Raw genomic sequence first — 12,157 nt, forward strand, 5'->3', positions numbered from 1 at the left:
GGCCCAACCCCACTGATCCCTTCAAGGGGCTATACAGAAGCCACCAGAGATACTCCTCCTTTGCCAGAGATGAAATCAAACTGACTCAATCCAAACCTGGTTGGCTATGGAACCACAGGTGATATTCCCCCACCCTTCTCAGAGTTCAGGCACTTACATTTCTGATGAGTACCTTATCCTGCCCAAGAAACCAGATTTCTTACAGGACTGGGTGCAGACAAGCAATGTGTTGCTGCCACTAAGAGGTACCCTGCCTAGGACTCTGCCCATAAGAGACTTTAGAGGAATCGCCCCTTCTTCCTCAGGACTGTTAATGACATTGGACAGTCTTCACTTGAGAGTCACAGGCTACAGAGCCCTTCAAAAATGACTCACATTGCTAGAAAACCTGAAGTTTCTATTTCCTTTGCTTTTCAGACAGCTAAATTCAAATAGACTGTGCCCAGTCAGGAACTAGCCATCCCGGATCTCACATCCTAGCTGCTTTTCCAGAAATGCTTTGAAGCTGGTTTTCTTGGTTCAACAGTTCCCGGTTACAAAGTAAAATAACAACAAACACTATTTCTCTCAGAACAAATAAATAACAGTAATGTATTTACATGAGTACATCTGTGTACAATCCAGCCAAAGGAGGGGAAATCAGAAGTGTGCCCTGGCCTCTGTGGGCCCAGACCTGGCTCCCAGGCAGGAGTGGGCACACGTTAGGGTCCTCTGCAGGGACAGAGTGAGGTGAAGTAGGCACTGAGCAGGCTGAGTAGCCATCGTGAGCCCCCACAAGTCAGGTTACACGTAGACTCCCAGTTCCCCATCCGAGGAGTTCCTGCTGAGGCCATGGTGTTTGGCTGGCCCTGTGCATCATTTAAGGTCATGCAGGCGTCTGTTCAAGGGATACAAACTTCTTCCTCTCAGCAACAGACAGGACAAGGAGCCAAGGTCAGGAATGGTGACCTCCTGCCATAAACTATGTGACAAGAGGGATGTGGAATTCATTTGTGTCGAAGATCAGGGGCCTCCTGGGTGGTTTTGGGTCCCTGTTGGCCTTGTGCAGCAGCTTAAAGAGCCCAGTTCCAATGTTCATCGGGATTCCCATGATGATGCACTCAGATACACCTGGAACCAAGCAGAATCGCGGTCACAGAGTGGGGGGCACATTACACAGGATTGCAGACTGGGGACCTGAGAACCAGCTCTACCACACACCACCTGACTGAACTTGGCTCACCACTTTCCTTCCCACATGCATATACCAGGGGGATGGCCAAGGAGCACTGTCTCTGGAACTACAGAGCCTGCCTCAGCCAGCTCACTTTAACAGGAGCCAAAAAGCAGGAGGTAGACAGACTTCTGGGAACTGCTTAGGCGGGAGGAATCCTGCCAACGATCAGGAGATGCTTTGCTACCTTCCTTCCTTAGTTTCGTGCCCAGGAGAAAAGATGACAATGCAGCTCAAAGTCCAGGCCCAGGGGTAGCAGTGCCCTTATCAGAACACGTGGAAGGCAATTGCCACAAACTTCCAGAAGGGACAGGAATTTCCTTCTCTCCTGGCTCCACTTCAAGACTGTCTGTCTTTTTTTTTTGTTTGTTTTGGTCTGGTTTTTGGAGACAGGGTTTCTCTATGTAGTCCCGGCTGCCCTAGAACTCCCTTCTGTAGATCAGGTTCACCTAGAACTCAGAGACCTGCCTCTACCTCCAGGGTGCTGGGATTAAAGGCATGTGTAATCACGACCTTCAAGTCTTAAAAGCTCTAAGGCTCTATGCTAGGACTCTGATTTCACAGGAAGGAAGCAGGAGGGAGATGCATTCTAGTTGATGCCCAAAACAACTCCAGAACAAGACAGGTGAAAAGCCAAACTAAATCCAATACATAGTGGGAGTTAATGTAAACTGGAGTGCTCCATGTATAGGGACATTTCCAAGCAGTGTGGGGGACAGAGGCTGTGCCAAGACTGCGAAGGTTGTACACGGGCTTCTCCTGTTCTAACCCTCCTCACCTTTCTTCTCCTGACGTTTTTGAAGACAGGGTCTCACCGTGGCCTTGACTGGCCTGGAACTGGCTATATAGAAGAGGCTGGCCTTCGACTCACAGAGATCTGCTTGCTCTCTGCCTCCTGAGTCCTGGGATGAAGGGCGTGCATTCCCACACCTAGATTTCCCATCACTCCTCTCTCTCCATCTTCAACCTCTGTCTCCACATTTTCTGGGCACCTTGGCTCTTAAAATGATGTTCAGTGCCTCATAGGAGGCAGGAACACAGGCCACTCTACTGCTACACCTGCTGGCTCTAACACTGCCTACCTTCTGTCAATCCTGGACAGCATGTAGGCTGTCAGTCAATGTGGCCAAGTATAGCTTCATGGACTAAAAGGTCCCCACTGGCTCAGGGTCTATATTTTCTTTTGGGAACTGAAGAACTGTCTACACTGAAAGTAGCTCACAGAATGGGGAGAGGGAAGGCAGGGTGCCTTAGCAGGACTCTGAAGACAAAAGATTCGTTTTCTATAAGCCTTAGGCCTTCCACACTGCAAACTTACCGCATACGGAGTCTTTCTGCCCAAAGTAAGCAGCATCAAAGAGATGGTCAGCTGTCTTCTCAAAGGAGGCCAGCATCAACACACTCTCCTTCATCTTGGCCAGGCCAAACCTGGTAATACCCAGGACTTCACCCTGTGCCGGGGAAGAGGGTTAGACGAGTCTCAAGCCACTCCAGGACCAGTATGATCAGCCAAGCATCTATTCATGGCACCACTAAAAGCAGATGGTTTTCAGTGCAGCTTCACAGCTGCTGAGGCAGGGATGATCCCAAGGACAGGGAGTCTGTCACTTGTCAATTGTACCCAGCCGCTGTGTCACACAGAATTAGGAACCTGAGTTTTAAAAGGGGGGTTCCTTCATCGTCCTACAATCAATAAGCTAATACTAGAAACAGTTTAGGTAATCCCAGTCAAGGAAATGTGCCAAACACAAACAAGAACCACACAGGAGCAGTGCTATCAACATCTTATCAAGTGAAGGACTTCACGAAGTCTCAGCTGAGGATTTATAGCCAGGTAGTGGTTGTTAGAATAGGTCAGACATGGTCTTTAATGATGTAAATACTGGTGATGTACCCATGCTCCAGTTAATAACCTTTCCCTTACCCCTTGCCCTTGTAAGCAGCCCTAATGACACTCATTGGGTCATTAAGAAAAAAGTCTTGAAAATAGAAGGACTAGAAGGAAGAGGAAGGAAATAAGGGGAGTAGGAAGTATACAAGAGAGGGTATCAGGAGGAGAATAATACACAAAAAGGTCATAATGAATTCAGGTTATGCATAATAATTACATGCTAATAAAAGCATTTCAGAAAACAAAATCAACGGCTCACGAGGAACAGTACCCAAGACTGACCTCTGGCTTTCACATAAATGGAAGGGCTGGCTGGAGAGGAGCCCAGAAACTCAGGGATATTTACCATGACTTTGCTCTGTCTGAGCTACACCTCTGGTTCCATAATTTCCTCTACTGCAGTAGAGGCTTATCAGGAAAGGATCATGTAAACACAATGCAGTACTGTATGGAGTGGAAGCAAACACCCATAGCAGCTTCCCCGACACTCCCACCTGAGAGCAAGGTAACTTACTGTGTGCATGCACGCACTTGCGCTAGTGGAGATCAAACACAGGGATCATGCATGCTAGCAAGCGCTGTACCACTGAGCTATACCCCTCCTCTCTGGAGGGCTACAGAGGCAGCACTGGGATGGGTTAGGGAAACAACACCCCAAGTCACCTGGACATCCTGGTTTTGGTAATGGCCAGTTTGGCTGGACAATAAGACTCAGGACATGGGCCCAGCGGTGGTGGCGCATGCCTTTAATCCCAGCACTCGGGAGGCAGAGGCAGGCGGATCTCTGTGACTTCGAGGCTAACCTGGTCTATAAGAGCTAGTTCCAGGACAGGCCCCAAAGCTACAGCGAAACCCTGTCTCGTAAAACAAAAACAAAAACAAACAAAAAAATGAAATAATAAATAAAATAAAGGACTCAGGACATAGGAAAAAAAGCCATGTTGAAGCTTTTCTCCTCCAATGACAGTCTGTGTTGAAATTCTCATACTGAGAATTTACCGAAACACCTAGTCTCATCAGCACACATGGGCCTTTTGGTGGTGACCTTACTTTCTGTCCAGGTCAGTCCTCACAGAAGTGTGTTTTATATGCTACACATGCTCTGCTTGCCAGACAGTGGATTTCAAGACCCTGAAAACCCAGAGCCTCCTTTCTCTCACCTTGTAGGTCATGAGGTCGGAGAGCAGCATCACGTGCCTCCTGTCGATGCTCATGCCGTGGTTGACCATCGTGTACTGGATCTCGTTGATGATGGTTGTCCGGGCAGCCTCAATGCCCAGAGTCTTCTCCACCTAGAGAGAGCGGAGTGAGTGGTGGCAGTCCCTTCTGGGGATTGTCTGACAAACAGAAAGCATAGACTGCTAGATTTGCCAAAACAGATTGCTGTGTAATTGTCGGGGGAAGAGAGAGCAAATGCCAGGGACAGGAAACTTCTGGGTGTTGGCTGAGGATACAGACGCAATGGTACCTCGTAGGTGTTATTGGAAGTGGTCCGGGTGCCTTTCACACCATGGGTGGCCATAACTGCCCGCAGGTTGTCACCTTCTACTAGAAGCTTGAACTTCTCCTTCCCGCTCTGCTCGTCGATGTGGATGACAGCTCTGGACACCTCTGGGATACCCTGGACCACCACCTGCATCCAACACAATGCTAAGATGCTGTAACCTCTAGGTCCTACCAGGAACCCTCAGAAACAGGACTAGGAATGGACTGGTAACCAAGTTCACGCCATTCTAAGTCCCATTGTTACCAGCAGTGTGTGTACTCCAGGAGTGCCTAGGTACTGCTGGGGTCAGGAGACAGATAGTACAGAGGACTGTGCCTCAACCTACAGTCAGCTTGAAGAGAGAGCAGACAGTAGACAGACAGACAGACTTGCAGTCTCAGAACTAGGTATAAAAGCTGGCTGAGGGCACAGTTGATAAAGGAACCTGCCACCAAGCCTGAGAACCCAAGTTTGACCCTTAAGACCAGGAAGCAGAGAGGAGTCAACTCCCACAAGCACACCACCCATTCCCTAAGGGCCCATATCAATAAGAACCAAGAACCAGACTGACTCCCTGGGTATATATGACCATGAAGTACTGGGGTACCATCCTTGGTCTCTGTAGTGACCTGGTCCCCAGGCCCACTCACGACTTTCCACAGGGGGCTCTGCCTCACCTTGGGTAGATCCTCTTTCAGGAACTGTAGCACATAATACATGGAGCTCTTGCTGTTCTCCCTGGGGGTGACACACACTACGGCCTCACCATGGACAGCCACATCACCAGGTTTCACCCGGAGCTTGGATGTGCAGATGGAGTACCGCACTGTCTCAGCATTCACCTGCACAGTGCCGGGGGCATCACAACAGACAGCTGCAGACTTCCGTGCCAATGCCTTTCATCCCTGATGTCATGATGCCACCCCTCCCCCTTGGGTCTCTCTGTGTAGCTCTGGCTGTCCTAGAATTCAGAGATCTGCCTGCCTCTGCCTGCTCATGATGATGGTTCTTGAAGAAGTCTTGGTAATCATGTTTGTGCCACCTCCCCTATCACAAAGTTTCCTTTCCTTTGATTCATGTGTGTGTGTTTGTCTGTGTGGATGTGTATCACCTGTGTGTAGGTACACAGGAAGAAGGGCTCAGATCCTCTGGCTGGAGTAGAGGAGGTTGTAAGCTACTCTATGTGGGGCTGGAACAGAACTTTTGTCTCCTGGAAGAGCAGTAAGTAGTGCTCTTAACTGCTCAGCCAACTCTCCAACACCACAACATTTTGATATGCTACATATTTATGTTCAATATATGTGCTTGATTCATAAGTATCAGTTTATTCTCAAAGAATGAACATTTTCCTCACTGAAAATACATGGATGCCCAACCAATGGCAAAGAGCCACAGAGAACAACCTGGCCTGCCTGGAGAAAGGAGGCCAGAGGACTAAAAGGTTGCTCTTTGTGTGCTACACTCTCAATGTAACTCGATTCTTCATTTTTTCTTTATTTTTATCTTGTCCCTAGATAAACCTAAGACCTTGTACAAGCAAGGAAATTCCTCTACTAACAAGCTCCATCAATGCCTGTATATCAACTGTGTCACAAGGCCCACAGCAAGATAGACTTGACTGTCATGTGGGAACCACAAGACTGTGGCACTTGAGAATGGCTTCCAGAGTTTTTCAAGGCTAAGGCTGGCTTAGGGATTAGAGAGCAAGAAAAGTGACAGCTCTCAGCCAGCAATTCCTACCCCTCAGCTGACCCCAGATACACGGTTATCAGTCAACTGTTCTCTTATCACCACAAATACAAGTCTCAGGGGACAGGTTAACCCACTAATTGAAAATATTACAAACCAGTCAAGAGCTATGGGGGGGGGGGCACAAGTGCATAAAGCAGAGTTGGCCGGGCTCCTGCCAGCACATAAAGATGGACAGGGATCAAATATCCTAACACCCTGCGATGATAAACCGAAAAATGGAGCTCATACCCACACCAAGTCAACTAGTTTCTTATGATGGTCAAGTCTTTCTAAATCAGGGTCAGCTCAGAAGGATATGACAGTTAATGATGTGACCAACAACACAGACCAGCCAAAATCTTTACACTGCTTCTTTGTCTGCTGACTGTTAACCCTGGATTATCAGCACCTGTCTCAAGACCCATGTGATCATGTCCTCCACAGGTTACCTCTCTGGCTCACCTCCAGTCTGAGAAGTCGAATCCGTTCCAGGGAGAGCTTGACAAGAATAAAGCAGTCATCAGGAAGAAACACTTCTTCAATATACTCTGAGATCTGCCATGGCAAAAGAGCAAAGCATTAGTCTCCACTCTCATACCCCCTCCCACCCCAGGCTTGTAGACACACTCCCCTCTAAGGCACATGGGCTCTGCTGCAGGCCCCATCCACAGCTGCTCTTGCACTTCCTCAACACTGCTGAAATCCCTTGTTAGCAAAAGGGATTCTTTACCTCTCCCAGGAGGGTTTTCTCAATTCTGCCTTTCACCAGGCGTGCGTAATCTGCATCGTCATCCTTGTCTAGCTGTGCTGTGATAATCGGAGTGCTGCAAGGAGAAGGGATCAGTACACAAGGAAGGGGCTCTGTGCAGTGAACTGCTATGAAATCTGAGTGCCACTCACAGGCCTGAGCCCTCCATGGAAACTCACACCAGGGAGCTCTTCAACAAAGGACTTCACAGACCTCTCACTAAGGCTAGTTTCAGGAGACCCAGGCCCATTTCATCCAGGAGAAGGTTGAACAAATTTTCCTGATGGAGGGAGCCCCCCCCTCTTAGTTCTTTCTGCTCCCAGCTAACTAACTCCTCATACAGCCCACCTCCCTCTGGCCCTCTCCAGAAATATCCCTACTCCTCTGACCACCACTGTCCCCTTCTGTCTTCACGACAGTAACCTATCAACACAGGCACTTGGGACAGGAGGCAAGCAGACCTCTCCGGCCATCTGGTTAGCCACAGCTGCTCCCCCAGGTGCAGCTACTTAACATCTGGTATTATTCTTCTGCAAAACGATTTTTACCCCTAAAAACATGATGTATCTCTAGTTCTTCTAGTCTCTGGCCTGGTGAAAATCTGACAGAGAATCACTTAGGGCTTACAGAAAATGACTACAAACCAAGCAGGAGAAAAACCATTCGGAGCTACTGAGGCATGGAGTAACTGCACCAAAGGGATGAGATGTCCACTGACCTAGTGCTCAGCACTGCTGGCTAATTTAATATTTTCCCTTCCATGTAACTAGAACCATAAAAAAAATCCCAAACGGGGTGGGAGAGATGGTTCCTTGTATGAAAGCACTGACTGTTCTTACAGAGGTCCTGAACAATCCCCAGCAACTATAAGGTGGCTGGCAACCATCTCTAGTGGGCTCTGATGCCTTCTTCCGGCTCAAAGGCCTGCATGCAGATAGATCACTCATATATATAAAATAAATCTTTAAAAAACAAAAATAAGATCACAGATTCCATTTCGACTATATTCAGTCTTTACTTGAGTAACTTTCTATAAATCCAAACACTCATCAACACCAAAAACCTGCCCTGTGAACACCAGACACTAACCTATTAACAAAGCACAGGAATTCAGGAGGACAAGGACCACTGGTCTTCAGGAAACAAGCCAGGGAGCAGCTACCTGATAGCCTTGGAAGCATTGATGATCTCTTTGATCCGTGGCACACCCAGTGTGATGTTCATGGAGGCTACCCCAGCAAAGTGGAAGGTCTTCAAGGTCATCTGGGTGCCTGGCTCACCAATGCTCTGGGCACAGAGTGCACCCACTGCAGATCCTGGCTCCATCTGTGCCCTAGAAGAAAAAGGCACAGAAGAGGGTAGGACGTGAGAGAGAAAAGCGGAGCTAAACTGCTCCATTTGGGCTTCAAGTTGGTGCCTCTTACAAGAAATACATAGATTCTGCTAGGGTTAGGATACAAAGAGCAATCAGCCAGCCAATGTTTGTGCCAGAGGCACAGGCTTGCGCAGACTAGGAACAAGTGCCACTAGGCAGGCAAGACAGTCAGAGTGGCAGACAATATGACTAAATTCTGTGGGGTCAGCATATGATTTAATTTTGTAGTGATCTGCTCTTACTGGATATTAAAGAGGTCAGAGCTGAAATCTACCACACAGATCTTGAGATTTTTATGAGAATAGACATTCAGGAAATGCGTTTGTAAGTGGTTTGTATATATAATTCTTAATTGAAATGAGAAGACTCAACATAAAATGGACAGAATCATTCCACTGGCTGGGGCCTGACCTGTGTGACAGGGAAGAAAGCTAGAGCATCAGCAGAGGCGAGTGGGCTGCATGGGTGTTTGTTTCTTCTGCTCTTGAATGTCAGTGTTGTTTGTTTCTTCTGCTCTTGAATGTCAGTGTGCCGTGACTAGGGGAGCTCTTGCCTTGCCTTCCCCCAAATAGACTCTAATCTGGAACCGTGAGGCAAAAATCAATTCTTCCCTCTCTAAGCTGCTTTTAGTCAGAGAATTTTTATCACATTTACAGAGATGAAACCAGGCCAGCCAGGATGCTGAACCAGTGAGACTACCCCAGGCACAGGAATCCTGCATGGACAATTAGCATGCCTACCTCATGTACTTGTCCCTGCAGGTGTCTAGAAACTTCTCTATTTGGGTGGGAGTGATACGGTCCAACTGGTACAGCACACGAGGCTGGAAGGACAAAGCCAAGTGCATAGTCAAGACTAGCAGCATCAGTGAAACACTGTGTCCCAACAGGTCTGGGAAGGCTGTACCTCTGTGGTGCCATTATCATTGATGCCGTATTTATCTCTGGTTTTCTTGATCTTCTCAGACACCCCTTTAATGAATGTTTTTATTTCCTGAAAAGATTATACAACACACATCAATTACATGATTCTCAATAATCTGGAGAGCACAATCATTTTTGTAACTTCCAACAATGGACAATATCTTAGCAACTACTAAATACACAGCAGCAAGGATGCAATGAGGGTACTGGTTCTCTTATACAGTGCTTGTAAGGGGCCTTTAACTCTGGGGAAACTGACCTGCTTATTAAACCTCATTAGCCAAACTTTTCCCATGAGTTACCTTGGGCCCTTACCTCGGCCACAAGGTTGTGGAATGGAACTCGGCGTAGTTATGGGGACCCTATGAGGCACACATTTCTACACTCAGAACATGCATGACTCCGCTGTGAAGGTTTCTTTGGAAGCAAGCACAATCACTCACTCTAAACATCACTGTCTCTCTCCTATGGTTACTTGGTAACTGGTTCTCACGTTTGATTAGGCTAGCCAACACTTTTTTTTTTTAACCCTAAGACAGGGTTTCTCTGAGTTAACAGCTCTGGTTGACCTCAAACTTACTTTGTAGACTAGGCTGGCCTTGAACTCACCAAGATCCACCTATTTCTGCCTCCCAGTGCTGGAACTAAAGGCACATGACACCACACCTTGCTCGCTCAACTTGTTATGAGACATAGAGGGTATCCCTGCAGTTCAAACATTTTTCTAGATAGAAATGATTTCATTTAAGAAAGAGTTTTTTTTAAATTGTAAGATTTAAAGTCTCAGAAATAGATGGAGAAATGTCTCAGCAGTTAAGAACACTGGTTACTCTTTCCGGAGGGATCCAGGTTCAATTCCCAGGACCCACACAGTAAAAAACAAAAGGTAAACCAAGAAAACTCTCAAGGCACACCATGACGAGGTCCCCAGAGAAGACTGGGAAGACACCACAATTTGTTTCTGACTGTGATGGAAAGCACTGCAAACTGAGACACATGCCGTCCCTAATGGCAGACACTCAGAATGGCTGCAGAACCAACTGAACAGCAGACCTACGACTAGTGACAGGGCTCACACAGACCAGTTCTCCAGGTTCTTTTCCAACAGGAAGACAGGACATTAGTTCTTCATGCTGGCTAGTGAGGTACTGTCCAGGATACAACAAAAACCGCACTAAGACCATAGCTTACAGAATGCGGGGGGGGGGGGGGGGGGGGGGGGGGGGGGGGGCTGTCAGATCACATTCTCAGCACCACTGGGCAGGCAGAGCCTACCTGCAGGAAGCTGTCCTGGCAGCAAAGGAAGTCGTTCTTCTTCATGATGGCCTCAGTGGTCAAGGTGAGCTCGTTCTTACTGAGAGCAGGTTCATTCTGACATGGATACACTGCCTGAGCACAGAAAGAATATGGTGTTACATATGCCTGATGAGGGGAGAGGGAGAGTACTAGGAGGAGGAATTTACTAGATAGACATAAAACAAAACAACTCAGTGAAGTTTTAGCAACCTGTGACTCTTTGCTAACAAACTTTGACTCCAGTGCTCATGTGAAAATGATAAACTGATATGCTGTCTTGTTGGTCTGAGACGGTATGGGGTAGCTCGGGCTGGCCTCAAGCTCACTATATAGTAGAAGGTGGCCTTTAACTCCTGATCTTCCTCCCTTTCAAAGGACAGGATTACAGGCATGCACTATCATGTCCAGTCAGGAACCCCCACCTTATTTAAAGAGTTCCACTCTAATTCATGAGTTTGGATCTATTATTTCCCAACTCAATTCCACCTCAGAATTATACATAATTGTATAAATGTACATAAATGTACATAAAGTCAGACCTCATGGCCCACCCTGTAAGGTCAGCTAATTGGAAGGCCCAGGAACATAGATCAGAAGTTAAAAGTGCCTGGATTCAGAACATAATCAAGGCCAGTTTGGGCAGCTAAGCAAGACCCTGCCTGAAAACACAAAGTAAAAGAGTAACAAAGAATCAAGGTGTTGCTCATAAGAGAGCCCTTGCTTCAACCTCAGCACTACAGAAAGCCAACTAAGCATCTCCAGAGGGGAGGGGCAACAATATTCCTCACGCTTGGGCTTTCCTCAAAGTTTTAATGGTTTCTGCCTGGTGGTTTCCAACTACTAGAAACAACTGCAAAAATACACCTTAGTGGAACCACCTTCTACTACTAAAAGAGCTTGGTCAAAAGGTACTAAACAGATATCCAAGTGAATACTTTTCAATTACTCTTCAAAAAGAGTGGTTCCAAATCATATTCCTGGCTCCAGGATATAAAATGAGCCTTCTGCCCGACAACCACTCTTTATAAAGCTTGTCCGTGTCACTCCAGGAGAGGAGCCAGCGCCTCTTCCATTGGCATCTGATAGACTAACAATGGACTCCCGAATGAAGAGACAGAGTAACTAAAAGTAGCAAGGAACTAATCTAGTACTGAGGCAGAGATGATTGAGTGGGAAGTGTGGTACTTCAAACAGGACAGACCCTATGACAAAGCCCCCAAGAACTGTACCCTCAACAGGACGGACCCTATGACAAAGCCCCCAAGAACTGTACCCTCAACAGGACGGACTCTATGACAAAGCCCCCAAGAACAGTACCCCTCAACAGGACGGACCCTATGACAAAGCCCCCAAGAACTGTACCCTCAACAGGACGGACCCTATGACAAAGCCCCCAAGAACTGTACCCTCAACAGGACGGACTCTATGACAAAGCCCCCAAGAACAGTACCCCTCAACAGGACGGACCCTATGACAAAGCCCCCAAGAACTGTA

At 47.4% G+C, this 12,157-nt stretch overlaps 1 protein-coding gene across 1 annotated transcript in view; it reads right to left on the reverse strand.

Annotated features, from left to right (window-relative positions):
* Positions 1-567: 567 nt before the first annotated feature.
* Positions 568-12,157, reverse strand: part of Polr3a (RNA polymerase III subunit A) — a 38,396-nt gene continuing 26,806 nt past the window's right edge. The window contains exons 21-31 of the mRNA XM_041663084.1: positions 10,643-10,756; positions 9,351-9,437; positions 9,185-9,267; positions 8,232-8,402; positions 7,052-7,145; positions 6,784-6,876; positions 5,268-5,432; positions 4,573-4,737; positions 4,265-4,396; positions 2,532-2,664; positions 568-1,110 (exon numbers count right to left, since the gene is read on the reverse strand). Coding sequence (XP_041519018.1) covers positions 962-1,110; positions 2,532-2,664; positions 4,265-4,396; positions 4,573-4,737; positions 5,268-5,432; positions 6,784-6,876; positions 7,052-7,145; positions 8,232-8,402; positions 9,185-9,267; positions 9,351-9,437; positions 10,643-10,756 — 1,386 coding nt within the window. The 3' untranslated portion in view covers positions 568-961. The remainder of the gene's footprint in view (positions 1,111-2,531; positions 2,665-4,264; positions 4,397-4,572; positions 4,738-5,267; positions 5,433-6,783; positions 6,877-7,051; positions 7,146-8,231; positions 8,403-9,184; positions 9,268-9,350; positions 9,438-10,642; positions 10,757-12,157) is intronic.

The sequence above is a fragment of the Microtus oregoni genome, unplaced genomic scaffold, assembly GCF_018167655.1.
Source record: "Microtus oregoni isolate MIOR12 unplaced genomic scaffold, Mior012 000013F_ref0000133, whole genome shotgun sequence".
Taxonomy (NCBI): domain Eukaryota; kingdom Metazoa; phylum Chordata; class Mammalia; order Rodentia; family Cricetidae; genus Microtus; species Microtus oregoni.